The sequence below is a fragment of the Rhagoletis pomonella genome, unplaced genomic scaffold, assembly GCF_013731165.1.
Source record: "Rhagoletis pomonella isolate Grant_MI unplaced genomic scaffold, Rhpom_1.0 Rhpom_scaffold_00003, whole genome shotgun sequence".
Taxonomy (NCBI): domain Eukaryota; kingdom Metazoa; phylum Arthropoda; class Insecta; order Diptera; family Tephritidae; genus Rhagoletis; species Rhagoletis pomonella.
The window spans coordinates 94,070,419-94,090,275 of record NW_023458557.1 but is presented as its reverse complement, the minus strand read 5'-3'; the positions used below and the strand labels follow the sequence as shown (position 1 = coordinate 94,090,275).

General features: G+C 34.3%; 1 protein-coding gene across 2 annotated transcripts in view; it reads left to right on the top strand.

Moving 5' to 3' along the window:
• The window catches only part of LOC118735830 (protein sickie), a gene marked incomplete at its 5' end in the record, with an annotated part of 194,092 nt that extends 174,907 nt beyond the window's left edge, over positions 1-19,185 (top strand). For both annotated transcript variants that reach the window (XM_036465807.1, XM_036465806.1), the window contains 4 exon segments: positions 14,694-16,528; positions 16,588-16,843; positions 16,976-17,455; positions 17,550-19,185. In XM_036465807.1, the coding sequence (XP_036321700.1) occupies positions 14,694-16,528; positions 16,588-16,843; positions 16,976-17,455; positions 17,550-17,669 (2,691 nt within the window).
• Positions 19,186-19,857: the final 672 nt, after the last annotated feature.

Genomic DNA, 19,857 nt, shown 5'->3' with positions numbered 1-19,857 from the left:
GGGGGCTAGCGTAAACACATATGTATGTATATGTATCGATAATTGTGACGATACTGATATCGATAAATGCGTCAACAGTAAAACCGATACATTTATTAATACATATATAAGTATATAAAGGGCGTATTAGAGTTTCACAGAACGTACAGCGAAAATCCTTCTTTTTTGGGAAATTCAGTCTAAATAACACCTTGCGACAGTAAATTTTACACACTTAAAAATGAATATACGCCAGGCGTTTTGAGTCTTTCCTGCCGTAAGAGACTTGCGTTTTAGGTTACGATTCAATGTTGAAATCCCGAATTATTGACTTTGCCCACAGAACACCCTGTTGCACTTTCATGTAATCCACCTGATCGTCCTTGATTGGTGGGTTGACAAGCACCCATCGGTATGTCGGATTTAGTGGTTGGTTTTAGAGAGGTGTGGTCCTTGAAGCTGCAACCTTCACAGACATAGGTCGCTGGGTAGTGAGCTAAATACTCGAGGACACAGCATATTCGGTGTTTGCGTTAGAGGCCTCCCATTTGGTTAATCTTTTAGGAGATGAATAAGCTTTAAGCTTTCATACCAGCTATTAATGTTGATCAGTGCGGGCGTGTTCTTGCGTTGTGGGCGTTTTCTGCTGTAAAAGAGCGCAGTGCTGCTGTAGCTCGAGTTAAAGTGGAATTGGTGGCTTCTGTCGGCCGTTTTTGAGGGACCACAACAAATGCCATTCATACATACATATGTAGATCCGCTGTAAGCTATATCCAGAATTGTAGCGGACGACGGTAAGAGCTCAACCAGCGCCCTTCCATGCTTGCCGTCCGTATCAACATATAAAATTGTTTTACCGTCGTCCGCTATAATTCTAGACAGAGCTGCGATCAGGTGAGGCCGAGATAGAGCGTTTTGAAATAGGGCGTTCTTCTACCAAATTTTGAGATAGAGCGTTTTCAACCAAATTATTAAATAGGGCATTATTGAAAAGTTTTCTGAGATAAGACGTTTTTGAACTGGCTGCCGAGGTGGGTCGATTTTCCACTCAGCCGTCGAAATAATATACATATTTAAAATCTTACATAATTTTGAGTATTTTTTTGTCTAGTTTATTTTCTTATATATATACTCGTACTACTACATATCGACGCATCCAAACCATACCATGCTAAGTCACCTTAGACTTAGTCAGTATTAGCATAGTATGGTTTGGAGGCGTCGATATAAACTGTTAAAAAATAAACCTATTCAATCCGTTGAAAATCTTTAACACGTTTCCAACATTTGCGCAAGATATTTATTCGAATAAATTTTCAACGCGAACTTGAATAGCTCAGCAGCAGCGCGATGAAAAAGCTGCTTCGATTACAAAAGGCACTTCATTAGACGAATATGTAATATTATTGCACTAAAATGCCTTTATTTCTAGTATTATTTATACTGCAAATGAAATACAACAACCTCAATCGTAATCGCGTTATACATATTTGTATAAGCCGTAAAAAGCACACGAATATTTGTATATATGGCATGCATTTTAGCGAGTAGCCTATACAAGAGTAAATAGGTTTGTAAGTTTTTAATCACCATTTTTGCTTTGCTCATAAGCACGTTTCAATCACAAAAAAACAAGTGTCGTAGTACTTAAAAGCTATAGCACTTTATTTTATCGGTGAAATGTATCCGCATAACAAGGAATATTAAAAAATGTTTAACAATTATTTTATTTCGTTATTTGAAGCTGTTTAGATATTTGTTTTCATAAAAAACACATCCATTCTAGATACGTACAATTTTTATATTTTTTCGGGGCACAATAGACCCACCGGTCGCAGTGCCTTACCCAACCAACTATCTATCTCTCTCTACGTACAATTTTAGTATTCCTAAGTTCCATTATTCAATGCTCAATAAGAATACGTAAACCATATATCATTGTCATTTGCCTAGTACTTCGTTGAAATCTGCAATAAAACGAAGTGTCTAAGTTAAATACCTGTCACTCTTACATATAGTATATGCTCTTAACATACATTACATACTCAATTCTTGTTTATTACATACACTTTTTTTTGTATACTCAAGTTCTTTTTTTTATTCTCTTAAAGTAATTGTCTGCTATTTATTTAATTGCAAGAATGTGGGCACATAAGCAATTTTAATTTTTAACTATGTATTTTTACACATGTTCATTTCGTATTTTCACATTGTCTAAAATAATGCTGAAAAACTGCTCTTTCATTCAATCACAAAGATGCATTGTATATGGGCACACCTTCACACCTCCACACCTCCACAGCATACGTTTTATGTATTTAATAGTTCTGTTCATTTTACTTAAGTAATCTCAACTCTGTAGGAGTAACCTATTCCATTACGTTAACACTTGTTCTACAAAACACGCTCTGTTTATCACAGCTTGCAATCGTTATTGCATTATCCACTGTAATTTATCTTATCTACACTATGTAGTTACAGAATAAGACGTTGGTAATTTATCGTTACGCTATTATATGCACATATGAACAGTTGAAAATAAGAAATGGAAACGTTGTTTTTTTTTTTTTTTTTAAATTAGGTAATCATTTTTGACCATTTAAAAACTGGGCATCATTTATTCGTATAAAAATGGACTTTATATTCTGATATTGGACACAAATTTTAAGTATAGCCTTATAGTCTTAAAATTTGGAGGTAAATAATCTTGCCAAAAATATCATCGAAATAAAAAAAATGGACACAAGTAAAGAAGTCCAAGTTCGGGCAAACCCGAACGCATATGATAAATAACAAGTACTTTTTAAGCAAAAAACAAAACCGACTTCAATTCTCATATGAACTTTTAAGAGTACCGTTGGTTTATTTATGACCCAAAGATCGGATCTATACCAAAGTATGGAATAGCCTCTGGGGTACCACCGTTCCTTTGAAAAAAAAAAGAGAATTATAGAAATCCAAATTTATGCGGTAACATAGATAAAAAAAATAATCCGACGACTTAATAACCTCCTCCTTTTTTAAGTCGATTAAAAATAAATATAGGTTGCCGTCTTTCTGAAAACTACCGTTACTGGAATGGTTCTTTCCGATTACAAACATTTTCGATGATATGGTAGGAATATTTAAAGCAGTGCTAGCATCTAATTTTGTTTACTTTCACGTTTTACATTTCTCCTTTTTTTCGGTAAAAAAATCGATAAAACTAGGGTGAACACCGAAAAGTTATCGGATAAATCTGAGATTATTTTATAATTACAGTTTAATGAGGGAGGAATTTTTTTATGGCTGGTCTGTTTTTTAATTACATATTATGGAGTTAAACTCGAAAATAAGGATAATCTCTACATATGTGAACGTACTTTCAGCTTGAGTAATTACTAAAATATCCCAGGTTTGTGTATCTGCAAACTAGCGTTTTGGAGCTTTGCCCAATTCCATCCGTTCGTAGCTCGTTAGTTTCGTTGAGATATCTCATTTTTTTCTCGAATTATCCAGTGCACAGACGGACGGATTTCTCTTTTAATTCTGAAGGCAGTGTCACGCGATGGGGAATTTGCCTTGGTGCAAATCGAATCCCAATCATGTGAATGCACAATATTTTTCTTTATCCCAATGACGAAAAAAATTTGTTAAAATTTTTCAATATAAGTTCGCTGTATTGTACCAATCGTTTGAATACACAAAATTGTCGTTTTTTTTTGTACCAATAGCGCAATATAAAAAAATGTATAAATCTGTATAAATGTACCAATCGTGTGACACTGCATTAAGCTTTTTCTTTTATAAGTATGTAGTACATATGTATGTCTATTAGACCGTATCACCTTACAAGCAAACACAAAATGTTCGCCGTACACCCCAGAGCCGAAAGTATTTTTGCAAGACAATTTCTTTACAAGCCATTTTTACAAAGAAAAATTTTTGTATAGTTCTACTGTTCCTTCTTAGCAAAGGGGTAATGATTTTTGGTGAGCTTTACACCCGTATGCTGTAATCCGAAAGTTCGTAGTTACGAATTCGTAGGTCTGTTCCGAAAATTCGAATATTGGTATGCTGTAATCCGATCGTAACTATCAACGGCGTTGCCAACTAAAATAGTGAAATTCGAAGTTCTTACTCAGCTGCTTTGGCAGAAACAAATCAAAATAAATATACAAAATCGCAAGTAAATAGTGAAAAAAAAAATAGTTTAATCATGATTTGAAATGACTTTTCCTTAATTAAGTAGAATACAAAGGATTCAGTGGCCGGCGCACTTTTGTCCCAGGAGGAAGAACAGCTTACAGTAGCAAAGGAGATTGCTAAGAGATTGTTCTGATCCATTTAGCTTAAATGATAAAATATAAGCTCCCTCATTTTAAGGGCCTCCATTTCACTAGATATTGTGCCGCTTTAATTCTTGGAACGCTTTCCCAAAATTCCACCACATCCTCTTTAGCTCCTTTTACAAAACCTCGACCAATGTCCGGCCTTTCGCTCATGTATTCCACCAGTTTTTCGTATTGCGAGCGATTTGTTGTGATCTTCGATCTGTTAATTTTGTAAACATTTAATAATAAATTTTTTTTCATATATATATATATTCATTTTTTTACACATTTTTACGTTTACAAACTTTATTTTACTGATATTTTAAAACAATTTGTTTGTTTGTGTTTTGTTACGATACGACAACACGGATTTCAGCATACCAATTTTACGATTCGTAGCAAAATCGAATCTACGACGGATTACAGCATAGGGGTGTTAATTTACTGACATTAGGGTGGTACGTTAACGCGATAAGAACTGAGATCTGGTGGATAAGTACTAGAACGAGGTATTTGAGGTTAATGACTTTGGAACAAACAAAATTGCCTCCTCGAGACAAGAACATTAATATATCGATGGGTCGTTCCGATTACTTAGACCCGACTATGTGAGAACGATAGATTTTTAGTAAGCTATAGAACTTGTTTTACAATAAATAGCATAAGCATTCTGCGGACCAGCATTGAGTTACATTGAAATGCATGTATTTTGCACGTCTGCACCAGCGTTGCCGCTTTGATAATTTTAAACCAAAATTGGTATTTTTTTTTAATTTATCAAGTTTGGTAATTTGGAACTTTTTCCGGTGATTTTAAAATGTTGTGGCAATACTGATTTGCACATATTTTTTTATTTCTTCTAAACTCACAATTTGTATGCTTTACCGGCATCAGAAGTCAAAACTGTTATCGCAGCTAACTTCATTGAGTTTAAAATGAATTCGCCACCGTGATTTTCACCTTTTAAGCTTTTCACGTACATTTGCCAGCAATTTAGTTAGCTACTAGCGAACGTTGCAGGAAACTATTATTTTTTTCCTTTACACTGAGAAAATGAAAGGGGTAAAACGCAAGTTAAAAAAAAATTGTAAAACAACATTTTTTGATAAATTCTTACTTCATACAAAATAAAAAATGCATTATATGTGTTTACGACTTTAATACGAAACATTCGCAAAAAAAAAACGAACCTTATGATATATTTTATTACGAAAAAAACAAACGAAATGAAAAAAATAACACCAAAAATGCGTATTTTCAAAAGTAGAATGAAACATTTTTGAATATGGTCGCTACGAATTGTAGTGCGATACAATTTTCAAAAAATAAAATAAAACGAGACACTTTTAATACAAACATTTAAATGTACTTTCAGTCAATTAAGTACGAAAAAAAACTAAAATGTTTTGCTTTAGAATTTAAAAGCTACTTATAATGAAACACATTTCATTTGTATGCATCATTTGTCGAAAAATTTGTGTGTAGAAAAAAAAAAGTTACTTCAAGCTTCAATATCATTTTTTTCTTCAGAAAAGGCGCTGAAGTATAATATCGCCATTCTAACTACCTAAATAAGTTGGCATTCCATGATATGGTGGTCTTCTTTTATCAAAAAAAGCTTTGGTAAGAATAACTTTTAACAAAAAATTCCTATGGTTTCTTAAATAATAATTTAAAATTTTTCTACGATAAATTACAGGATTTGACCAGGTTGAAGCAAACCCATCAGCCGCATTTTGGAAGAAAAGAAAGACAATATGTATTTTTTTATATGTAATATATGTATGTAAAACATCTGTCTTTTCTTTATTAAGATTTGTAACTTATTTACATATATTTTGGCAATGTACGTATATACCAAATGACTGTTTGTGATTTAATAAAAATAACATTTTAATATCATATTTGAAATCCATGTTTTTAAAACGGAAAGGAAACATTTTAGAAGTTTTTTTTTTTAACATGCGCATTTTCAATTACCAAATGATCGCCTTTAAAAACGATTTGAAAATGAGCGTGTCAAAAACAAAAATGTAGATTTTAGAATTTGAATTGAAAATTTTCGTTCTCAAAACCTAAATAAATATTGAAGGTGCAAAACCTGGGTCAAAACATTTTTATAAGTAAAACGTTCCACACAAATTTGAAAACGAAAATTTCTCTGTGTATACCTTCTTGTTCATTACCTACACACAACACATTACCTTGCACTTGTGTCTCAAATTGTATGCATTTGACATAAACTGGCTTACCAGCTAATCGGTTAATGCTAGGCTAGGAGAGGCAACCAAAACAGTAGCCTCTAATTAGGAATGCAGCACCAGCTGTTGTTTACTGACCTGTTGTGTGTTGCCTTCTTCTTTTATTGTTGTTTCTTACTACAAAACTAAAACTCACGTTTTGGTCAAGTTGCTTCTTCGTATAAATTTTGACTTGCTTTTATAAACACTCATTTATATACCTTAAAAAGCTATGCATACAAAATTAATGCATTTTTTTCTTTATTCTTAGACTTCTGGTTTCCCTATAAGCTATGAAGTGGCTTGCCTTTTCTTACTGTATCTGCTACTATTCCTTCGAGCTTCTTATCCACTTAAACAAAATTTACCGTAATTGGATTAGGTCTATCGTTTGTAAATTTTAAGTGATCATCCATAAATTGATATGCACAGCAATGAGTCCAGATAAATTTCTTCTTGGGCTGCCTTTGTATGCGCCGCCGCTTTAGCTCTGCAGGCTTTATTCTGCTTATGCGACTTATTTGCTTAATCAACGGCCATTTGGTCCTATAAAAAACTTACTCCATAAATGCCTCAGTAAGAACTATGTACACCAAGCTTAAGCATCGAATAGTGTCCGAGCTATGGCCATCACAATCCGCATAATCATCTACTCCACAGCTGCCTACAAAGGCGACATCAATAACCATATTACCGACAATATTTGCTCGTTTTAATTAAGATAATGAGTTTGCTAACAAGTCTGCATTCGTTCATAGCTAAGATGAGTTTGAGTTGTCGAGTTAAGTTATTGGCAATAATCAATTTTAATTTATGCTGATGAGTGACTCATGCCAGTTTGAAATTTGATATGAGTTGCAAATATGTATGTAATAATGTATGTATGTACATTAGGCGACAAATGAAAGCTATTGATAAAAACTGTCATTGAAAAATTCACTATGAAGGAAATGTTCTACAACTAACTGATACATACCAATCGATTTCTTTTTTCACCGAGAATAAAATTTGAAAATAAATTTTTATATGTAATTTTGATACAAAATTAAAAAAAATAACAATTATTTTTGATTTTTAGTTTACAAATCCAAAATACCAATTATTTTTGATTTTTATCTATGTAAATAATCTGTAAATTACAGTTATTTTTTGATTTTATATTATATGTCTTAGATAACAGTTATTGAAGACTTTTATTTATAAAAGTCATCGATTAAAATCAGTTACAGACTTTTATTTTTTAAATCATACGTATAAGAGTCATTATCATTTTTCGCAGTTAGGAAGGTATTGGAAAACCAAAGTTTTCTACGACTTATACAAATGACTTTTATAAATATGATTTTAAAAATAAAAGTCAATGACTAATTTATATTGATGACTTTTTTAAATAAAAGTCTTCAGTAACTGTTTTCTAAGATTTATAATTTAAAAATTAAAAATAACTGTTACTTGCAAATTATTTAGATAAAAATCAAAAATAATTGTTATTTTGGATTTATAAAATAAAAATCAGAAAAAACTGTTATTTAAGGAGTAATTAAATAATTGTCAAAAATTAATTGTTAAAGAGTGTTTTTTTTTTAATAAAAGTTGTAACTGTTACGGTCCCTGAATGAAAGTGTACACCTTGTTGTAATATAATAATCGCAATTATTTTCATGAAATTTTTTTTTGCCTTATTTATTTATGAAAATATAGTTTATTCTATAATATAAACCCTATAAATCAAAGTTAAACACTTCATATAAAGTTCACAAAAACTCACAAAAATTTCACTAAAATTTTTAACTTTTTATTCAGAGTTTCTAGAAAATTTTCGAGTACGCAGTTTTGTAGCCCATTCAATTTTATCCAATGAAGTACAAGTTTCAACCGGCAATAAAATCGCATTGATATTAGAGATTTTTTTTAGACTGCTTTTGCGGTTTTTTTACATGACAAGTGCAATTTACAAAAACTGGTGTTGATTTTTTGAAAGTTTGTTGCTAACGCTCTCCCGCATTTTATTTCACAAGACATTCCCGCTTGTATGGAAAAAAGTGCCAAAATCCGTGTAAAAAAAAAATTAAAAAACAACGCGATTTTGTAGCCAGTTGAAACTTGCACTCATTAGACTAAAATTGAATGGGAAATTGCGTACACGAAAATTTTCTTGAAATTCTGAATAAAAAGTTGAAAATTTTGGACGAAACTTTTGTGAATTTTTGTGAACTTTATATGAAGTGTGAAACTTTGATTTAGTCGATTTTTTAGATTTTGTTGTAATGCCAAATTTTCTGTACATACAACTGTCGTGCAAAACTAAATAAATATGTACATCTCCTAACTAATGGTTATAATTGTATCGCCCCAAATTTACCTTACTACTCACTAATCAATGCATATTTAGAACCTACATAAGTTCTACATAAGTTAACTTAAATCTAAAGTAAAGTAAACAAACTTACCACCAAAATCTTTTTAAGCCAACTCTTCAACCATGAAACCCACAACACTCACCCAACATCCTTTGCCTTCCAACACTAATTAACCGCTTTAGTGCTTTCTAAACGACTGTCGCGTGACACGCACGTAAATACTCGTAGACGTTAATTGTGTTCATGCAAAGCACATAATCGACATAACTTACACTTTCGTCATTACCACCACTACAGTAAACGGCGGTAGCGGCGACGGCAATTGCCAACATGATTATTGCTCGTCGAAATTTCGCACGCTTTTGAGGTTCAATTGGGGAAGAGACGTAGAAAAATTAAGCGCGCGTTAAAATTGTTTTATTGCCAATAGCGCGACGGCGTCGTCTATATGGTAATGCGCGGCAAATGCACTCTTATACATACTTACCACTTTGATAAGCGCCAAATTGTTATACGAGTACTATGTGGTAAACGTGATTTTCTGTGCTAGATTTTATTTTCAAACCACTTAGAAAAGTTATGGTGCTTAGTTGTGAGTATGCTGTAACATTTCCGAGATTTACTTGCCAAATGATAGCATTTTTGAAAAGTAAAAAATTTTTTTTAATTGGGATAGGAACGCGTCTATATCGCTCAGGCGGTTACAGCGACAAATTTCTTTACTCTCGTTGCGCCATAAATAAAATTGTATAAGGTAATGAAAATTCTACCTTTTTTTAATAAAATTTTAAAGTGCTGCCATATTCATTTTTATAGAACAAGTCTTTATCGAACTAAATATCTCCCTCCACCTTTACATATTTTCAAATGAATTTGGCATTTTTAGTTTCGTGCTGTGTTCCCAAAGGTGTCGTTTCTTCAACCGCAAGATAAAAAAAATAAATAAAATTATCAACACTGACTTGCTTGTTTCATTGTTTTTTTTTTTATTATTTCTTACTTCCTTAACCTTTTCTAGAATTATTTTTGCCTTCACGGCGTGCCATGTAACTAGCGAATACATAAAGTATACAAATACGGATGTATGTGGTTTTCTGCAATACCTTTATATACACCCCCACCTTTAACAAGCACATTCTCGACCCCTTGCACCAGCCCAACGCTTTTAAGGAACAGTAGCAACCAGCTAGGCAGGCAGCCAGCATCACTGCAGCTAACAGACGCATCGCATCACGTTGGTTGTAATCAAATTTTATGTAGGAGGACTTACGTGATGCGACAACAAATTGCTTGTCTGCACACGTTCGCATATATGTATACATGGATATTCTTTTCTTTTTTTTTTATAAGTGTGTATGTAGTATACCAACCAATGCATTCAAAATACATAGCTGTAATTTAGAGTTAACCTTCAAAAAGAATGAAGAAGAAAGTTATTTGTCTCATCAAAGTAATAATTTTTCTTTAACATGTCGAGCCCTAACCACCAAAAAGATGTAAGCGACATTTTTTTGAAAATTTTCTTTTTGATGCAGAAATGTTCCTGGGGCATCTAGAAGCATTTCTGCATCAAAAATTAAATTTTTAAAAAAGTCGGTTACATATTTTTGGCGGTTACGGCTCGATATGTACATCAATACTGTTTTTATTTATTTTAGTAATATGTACTCTATAATGTCGACCCCTAAGATGTAAGCGACATTTATTTTTTTTTTTAATTTTATTTTAGATGCAGAAATACTGCTTGAGCATCTAGAGGCATTTCTGCATCGAAAAGAAATTTTTGAAAAAAATGTCGCTTACCTTAATTTTTTTCGCTTATTTTTCATTGTATTTTGGCGAAGAAAATTGTGAATCTATACAAGAACTTTTGGGTGAGTAGCCGAATTTCTTTTTTAAATTAGCGCTAGGAGCGTTTGTCGGTTAGGCCTTGCTTTCGTTGTCCACCATGAGTGCCTAATGGAGAGATCATTTCACTGGAGCTTAACTATGTCCATGTCATTATAAAGCTCGTATTTAGAATTCGCCATTACATCTTCATAGTCATAGATCTTTGCGGAGAATTCTTCTCCCGAAAGCTTTCAAAGCCTTCTCATCTCTGTTCGACATCGCCCTCGTTTCTGCGGTATAACAAAAGGACGGGCATCATGAGGAATTTGTAGAGAGTGATTTTTGTTAGTCGAGAGAGAGAGCTTTGTTTTTCACAAGGAACTTTATTGCGGCACGTCAACCAAGGTGCTTAGATATATCACAATAGGATTTGTGCAAGTTGAGTAACAGCCACTTGGCAGCTACATATATATGTATATATGTATGCAATAATAGGCCTTCACTTGTCCCAAGGCTTTTTCTATCGCCTGTTTATCTGCGCTGTCAATAACCGCGTCTTCAGATATTTTACGGGAAACGCTAAGTCTTATCGGTTATTATTCAAACAAACTGGCACGCGAACGATAGACTGCACGGCACATGATGGATAATAATAGTGGCAAAAATCAGCAGTTTGTAGCTATCAGCTAACACAGAACTTGTAAATACATGTTTATGTCAGTATGTATAGTGTTACTAAGTATAAGTATAGTTATTGACTAGTAAAATCATCAGCTCACTCAGCGGTTGGTTTTCTTGGGATACTACTTGTTTTTTTTTTTTTGTAACTCAGCTTCGAACTTCCACGCAGCTTCTATGCACTTTTTGTATTTTGCAATTTTGTAAATTATTACATTCCTGCGGCTAACTGCAGCATGATAGTACAATTGCTTTTGTTGCTTAGCATATCGGGCTATTGTTGCTAGCATATCGGTTGTTTGTTTTCGTTTTGTTTTGCTGTATGTAGTTAGAATGGGTTTCGTGCCCTCAATGGCTGCGTGTATTGTTGTTCTGAGGCTGATGCCGTTGCGTTGCTATAGAATATTGCTTGTGCGCGCCCACCCGCTAATTCCAGCATTGTTGTTGTTGTTGCATTGTTGTGCTGATTGTTGTTTGTTTTCTGTGGCTCACTTTGTGCTCAAGTTGCTCAAGTTGTTCTTAATTTCTTTTGTGTTCTTGCAAGTTTTTTCTTTACTTTTAAAAATTTTTATCTTTATTAGTAGTAAATTTTCGCAACGTACATACCAACTTATTGCAAAGCATGCGTGCACGCAGATATCTTTTTTTTTTTTTTAATTTTTTAATTATACATTGCAATTAAACTAAATTGCTGATAAAATTCTTTGCTTAATATGCAGAGTCGAGAAGAATCTATTTACTTCAATGTACGGGTATGTGTTTAGGTGGCAATAAATATTGCTTCTCTGTTGTTGTGTAGCAATTTGTCCATAGTTCTAGATAAATTAAAGTTGGGTTTATATTTAAAAAGCTTGATATGTAATTGTGTTTCAGGCGAGTTAAAACAGTTTTGGCTGTCAAAAGGTGCTGCGAAATTAACGCTGCATTCTCGCGTTTCAAATTTTTTAATAAGGTTTCAACTCTTACTGGTCTATTAGAAAATTATGTCTACTCCATTATTAGAAAAAAAAAAGCATTAATCTTTTTCTTTTTATACATATGGTCACCTGAAATGCAAAAAGACGTAACAACATCGCAACTGAAATGGAAAAGATCGTGACTGATATTTTTATTTTTATTTTTTTAATTTACCAAAAAAAAATCGGTACTGTTTTTCCATTAGAATTATCTAATCTATTATATTTTAAGACGACCAAAATATTTCGAAAAAATATTAAGATTTACGTGGGCTGGACCTTCAAAAATTCAGTTTTTTATTAATAAACAGTAATAGTAATAACAGTTTCTTAAAGATGTTTTTTGAAAAAATCCCCTCAAATGACAAAAATTTGTAAGCTTAAAAAATTTGCACAAAAATATTAAAAAAAAAAATTTTAAATTTGGAACGGAATCGTAATAATGAGATTAAAAAATATAATAAATTTTGTAATCCCGGCGAAAAAACCGCAACTTTTTTTTGGTGATGCAGTCTAATGTACATATGTGAAGATGGTTTAAGTTAAGTTTGTTTTTTCTCCAATGAATAGAAAAGGGTTTCCACCTGCTTAAAAAGTTGAATTCAATTTATTTCATAATTGAAAGTATTATAATAATATGTGTAACAAACGAAATGATTTTGAAAAGCCTTCATTTCCAAACTAAGTGAGTGGGGGTTGCCACCTGTTTAAAAGGTCAAAGTCAACTTGTCTTAAAGGAATTATATAATTGAAATGTGTATCACAAATCTTTAATTTGAACATTCGTAAGATTTTTGAGGTGTTTGAAAAGGGTTGCCACCTGTTTGTTGAATTCGAATGATTTAGTAAGTCAAATGAATTATTAAAAGTTGGGTATCACTCGAAATGACTTTGAAAAATCTTAATATCAAAACTATCTGTGGTAGGGTTGCCGGCTGTTTAAAAGATCAAATTCAACTTGAATCAAACCTACTAATTAATTGAAATTGTATCACAATATTAGTGTCAGAAGAAAGAGATTTATAAAGGTTGTATGTAGTTTGAAAATATTTTGAAGCGGATTGCCAGCTGTTTCAAAAGTTTCATTCAAATGATTTAATAAGTTAATTTAATTTTAACAATATTGGTATCAATCGAAATGGTTTTGAAAAGGCTTCATTTCAATACTACCTGTAGTAGGATGACCACTTGTTTAAAAAATCGAATTCAACTTGAGTCAAGCCTATTAGGCAATTGAAAGTGTATCAAAATATTGGTGTCAGGAGAAGGAGGTTTAAGGAGGTTGTAGTTTGAAAAGGGTTGCCACCGGTTGAAATTTTTAAATTGAAATTATTTAATAACTTAAATAAATCAATACAATTTGGACATCAATGGACATGGTTTAGAAGAAGCTTCATTACTGAATTACACACAGGAGAGCTGCCACCTGTTAAAAATGTCAAATTCAACTTGAATTAAGCGAATTACGTAATAGAAATTGTATCAAAATATCGGTTTAAGAAGAAATATATTTAAGAAGGTTGCAGTTTGAAAATATTTTGAAGTTCAACTGGAATTAAGCCAATTATGTAATAGAAATTGTATCACATTATCGGCGTCAGACTAACGAGGGTTGGAGGGTTGAAAAAAAGAAAAATGTGAAAATCTATGTTTTGGATGAATTTAAGTATGTAGAGTTTTATTGAAATAAAAAAAACACGTAATGTAACACGAAATTTCATTCCCTGAGCGCAGCGGGTGCGGGAAAACTAGTTTTCTATAAATATAGGTCTCATTCTACAACAAAAAACATGTAAATTAAAATTTTAAACTCTGAACAAAGTTAAGGAAATCAGCGAATTTTCATTACTATTTCAATCTTTTTAAGCATAATTTTTAAAATAAATTCGAGTACGCAGTTGCCGAATTTGCTGAATTTTCCTTAATTTTTTCAAAGTGTTCACACATTTTTACTACAAGTTTTTTTTTTTGTAGAAGGAGCTCTATATTTGTATGAAACAAAATTACCATAAAAAACATTTTTTATGTACATCCAAAAAAATCAATGCTGAAAGGATTTTGCCATTGGTTGTATAAATATAAAACTTTGTGTACTTTTTTAATATTTTTATTTCATTGGTACGACTCTGCATTGTTTCTGCTAAATCCAGCTTTAAGTTTAATTTTAATTAAACAAATACTGAAACAAGCTACCAAAATAATGAGTCCATGAAATTAAATTTTTTCACTTTTAGAATAATGCTTTGAAATTACTTTCCATGTGTATTACTTTCACATATTCCATCTCAATTTCAGACCACCCATACTTATTTAATTAACCCTTCTTCTCTCCCACAGGCTCATGTGGTCGCCGCTTTCGAGCAATCGCTCTCCAACATGACGTCACGCCTACAGCAGCTGACCGCAACCGCCGAGCGCAAGGATGGCGAGCTGACCGACATGCGTCAAACAATCGAATTGCTGCGCAAGCAATCTATTCAGGCGGGTCTTACATCGGCGCATATGCAAAGCATGGGCGTGCAGACACAGCAGAACGAGCAACAACTACTTGCGCGCACGGCTATCACACAGCAACCGGTGTCGAATCAGAATGGTGCCAGCAACGGTACCGCCTCATCGACGCCTTCATCTACAGCTGCTGGTGGTGGTGTTATGCAACGACATCACAGCTCTGATTCGATGTGCTCGCTAAATTCGATTAGTTCCGGCTGTTCGGCGCAGGATAAGAAGCAAAAGAAGAAGGGTTGGCTACGCAGTTCCTTCACCAAAGCATTCTCGCGTAATGCCAAAATTTCGAAGACTAGTCGACACGCCGGGCATCATCATATGAGCGCGGGCAGCGGTAGCAACAGCATTGGTGGTCATGCAACACATGGCATGCATGCAGAGAGTAGCGCTGTTTACAACAAAGCTAATGGTCATAGTTACGCAGAGCCTATTGTGGGCTTGGCCGCCTTGGCAACACAACCTGCGCCACCAATGCCCACAGCCAATACATCGCCCACCAAAGGTAGTCCAGCGAAGACTGTAATGCTGATAGACAATGCGAAACCGATTGATGCAATCGATCACGACGATCACCAGGTTGTAGAGGACCTCAAGAAGCAGCTGCGGGAAAAAGACTTGGTGTTAACCGATATACGCTTGGAGGCATTGAGTTCTGCATCACAGTTGGAGAGTCTGAAGGATACCGTAAATAAAATGCGCGCTGAAATGATGTCGCTTAAACAGAATAACGAGCGGTTGCAAAAGTTGGTAACCAGCCGTTCACTGGCGGGCTCTGAAGCGTCGTTGGGAAATGCCATAAGTCCGAGTGGTTCTATAGGGGAAACGCGTCGTTATTCGTTAGCGGATGCCAATGCGCGTCCACCAATGGAGTTGCCAAAGCGTTTGGAGGAAGAAGTCGAGGAGGAAAACATTCCACCAGCACCCGCACCCGAACCACCACCACCACCACTTAGTCCCGCAACGCATATCGACCTTACACCACCGCCACCCGCACTCGACACAATTCCTAGCCCCGCACATATTGCAGCCGCAGCGGTTGAGGAATTGCCCGACGTCACCGATGGCAAGAAAATTGCTATCGCCTGCTATTTGGGACAGCCCGAGTCATTTGTCAAATACTGCGAGGAGATGCTGGAGTCCGATGAATTTTATGCAAATGGCGTAGATGCGGATGGCATCAGCGAACGCAAGTCGTTTCCCACGGCCAGTTTGAATGAGTTTGTCGTCGCATACACCTACATTTCGGGCAAGACAACCTGGCAGAATTTGGACTATATCGTGCGCAAAACTTTCAAAGATTATGTGTCGCGCATTGATCCAGGCACCAATTTGGGTTTGAATACAGACTCGATTACATCTTATCACTTGGGTGAGGCGAAGCGTGGTCCGGAAATGGGTTTCCCCGAATTGCTGCCCTGCGGCTACATCATCGGCAATGTACGCACACTATATATTTGTCTGCAAGGGGTGGGCAGTCTAGCGTTTGACAGCCTCATACCGCGCAGCATCGTACACCGCTATATCAGTTTGCTAACCGAACACCGGCGACTAATCTTGTGTGGACCCAGTGGTACAGGAAAATCCTACTTGGCGCGAAGATTGGCAGAGTTCTTGGTGGCGCGTTCCGGTCGCGGAAATCCCTCCGAGGCGATTGCAACGTTTAAGTAAGTTTCGCGGTGGGAGTGTGTGGAAAGTGTTGTATAATTTATATCCTTATTTACAGCGTTGACCACAAGTCTTCAAAGGAGCTGCGTCAATATCTCGGCCATATTGCCGAACAGGCAGCCATTGCTAATGGCGCTTCTGAACTGCCATCTGTGATCATTCTGGATAATCTGCATCACGCATCAGCTTTGGGCGATGTCTTCTCCTGCTTGCTGAGCGCTGGCCCAGCTGGAAAGCTGCCTTGCATTATTGGCACAATGTCGCAAGCTACATGCAATACAACCAATCTGCAGCTGCATCATAATTTCCGATGGGTGAGTTGATAAAAAAAAAATTGTATTTACTAATAAAGAAGCAATAAGGGTTGATATCACTCACTGATATCGCTCACTTTCTTTTTTAAACCTTTTAATGATTTTTTTTTTTTTTTTCCTTTCACTTCAAAGGTACTCACTGCCAACCATATGGAGCCGGTTAAAGGCTTCCTCGGTCGTTTTCTGCGTCGTCGCTTATTCCAACTCGAATTGCAGACTGGTCATCCTCAGCCTGAATTAGCGACGGTGCTCGCTTGGTTGCCCACCGTTTGGCAGCATATAAATCGCTTTTTGGAAGCGCACAGCTCTAGCGATGTAACAATCGGACCACGCCTTTTCCTCGCGTGTCCGTTAGATTTGAAAGACTCCCAAGTATGGTTCACCGACATCTGGAATTATCACCTTTCACCTTATTTGGTGGAGGCTGTACGCGAAGGGGTGCAATTATATGGACGACGTGGTGGCGCATGGAATGATCCATCTATTTTCATACGCAACTCCTATCCATGGCCATATGGTCCCGATTCGGTGCCACCATTGCGGCAAATAAACGCCGAAGATGTGGGATTAGAGGGTGTGACGGTCAGCAATGGCGACAATCCAGATCCACTAGTAAGTGAAAAGTTTCTCTATTCAAATCAAAAATTAAAAAAAAAAAAGTAGATTTGGATTTTTATTAACTCATTTCTCGTGTTCGTTTTTTCAGTTAAATATGCTCATGCGTCTGCAGGAGGCTGCCAACTATTCCGAAAATCAGGAACAGGAGTCCGATTGTGCGAGTTTAGACTCGAATGTAACGCCAGACAGCTCGGCAGGGGCTGAGTAAAAAATTTGGTTGGCTTGCGGTGGCGAGCTGTAAGCTCAAAGTAAAACTAATCAAATATGTACTAGAATTACCCATCTAACTATCTAACCAGGACATATTCGCTTCAACTCAAATATTCATGTGCATGGCTTTTTATATTTGTAAGTATTTATATGTGCGTGCGTGTTTGTCCGTTTATGTAGTATGTGACATTTTGTAAAATATTTAAAAAAATCGTGACTTTTGTTTAGGAAATATAACAGTGATTTTAGCCATGATTTAGGTATTCAAGGAACATATTTTTTTTGTCTGCTTTTATTTTAGAACTTTGATATTAGTAAATTCCAGGCTCTTCTGGCAAAGAAGCGTGAACATGAGTGAGGTTATGCCACCTATATTTTTTATATCAGTTTATACATATACATACGTACATACATACATATGTGGTAGAGTTCATAAAAATTATTTTTTTTTTTAGAAATTTTCTGTAAATCTATTTAAACCTTAATTTTTACTTCTCCGAAGAGTTGAATATATGCAATGCAATTATCTCCCTTGAAATTAGAAAAAAATTAGGTACTAACTACTTTTAGTCTAAGACTTTGAAATTTGTTTTCGTAAGTTTAAAATCTTACATATATAATTTTTTTACTCATTTTTTAACTAAAAATTTTGTTATTTAATTGTAATTGTTTATCTTGAAACTCCTTTTTATTAATGATTCAAAATTTTTTCTTTATCTTGATTTATTTAAAATTTGTTTGTTGAATTTTAAGTTTATTCAGATTACCACATTTTTCTGTTATTGCACAAATAAAATTTCTTGCACTACTTTCGGCACTCAATCGCACGATTTAAAGAAAGCAGTTTTATATAAGAAAATTTTATTTGTCACGAAAACAAGGCAGCTCTTCAACATCAGGGGTACTTCCTTAAACTCAAAAAGTCTATAAAGCCGCAACGGACGTGCATTTTTGTAAATTGGTAAAAGAAATATCCTTTTGAGTCTTCCACTTTTCACATTTAAGGAAATCCTCTAATTATGAAGGTTATCAGAACTACATGATTGTCAGCACTGTTTTTGATTTGCCACAATCGAAAGTTGTAACTTCATACTTACGTACATATGTATGTATTATAGAAAAGGGTAAATTTTTAAAACATTTTCTGTAAAAACAACTATCAGTTCTGATGTAATGAAAATTGCACTTTTAAACGCACTTGTTAAAAATGCAAATTTATGCGAAGAAAAACAAATATTTTCTAATGATAATAAATTATGCTGCCATATTTTCTTTTATTAATTTATTTTACTAGATAATACTTTTTCGTATTACGTATTTTTAATTTGATTTTAACGAGCAGCTTAGGCTTGGTTAAAAAAAAAAATCAGGGTTGCAACACTTGTTAACTAAGTACTATGAATAAGAAAATCGATAGTTAAACACTCTGCGCACGATTATTTTCAGAATAAGTTAGAAGTCGTCTCCCAAGAGCATATGTATGTAACTACATTTGTTTGTAAATATGTAGGTATATATCTATATCAGAGCTGTAAAATGATTGAATCAACATAGTCTGCATTCACTCGGCATTCCTTTCAAAATGTTGATTGTTGGTTTGTATAAATAAAAACTTCATTCCTGAGTGGCTTAAAATATTTGAAAACAAACAAACTGTGTTTTGTTATTGAATGCTAGATTGCCATTCAGTATAGAATGTGAATGTTCAGCAGCATTCGCACTCACACATGATTGTATATTTAGAATGAATGCACACTTTTTTTACCATTCAGTACCAATAATTTGTTCCCAGGGTTGATATATTTTATACTTTAAAGTTTGAACATATCTGGAATTGAACTCAAAAACAAATATTTTATTTCCAAAGCAACTTATCGCAACCGTAGAGCAAAACAGACACATTTTGACATTTTTAGACATTTTTTCGCAGAAGAATATACAAAATTGATTTATCACAATTATTTTTGTACTAAATATTTTTTTCACAGTATACAGTGATCCAGGTAGCCAAAACAAAAAATGTAAACATGCTAATTTGACATTTTGTTTGAATGTATTGGTTGATATTTTTTCACAGTTGTCGTTTTCGTTAACCCAAATGAAATCCAATTTAAATATTTTCTTATAGTGAAAAATATTTTCAAGTCACATAAAATAAAATAACAAGAAACACGAAATTCCAAGCA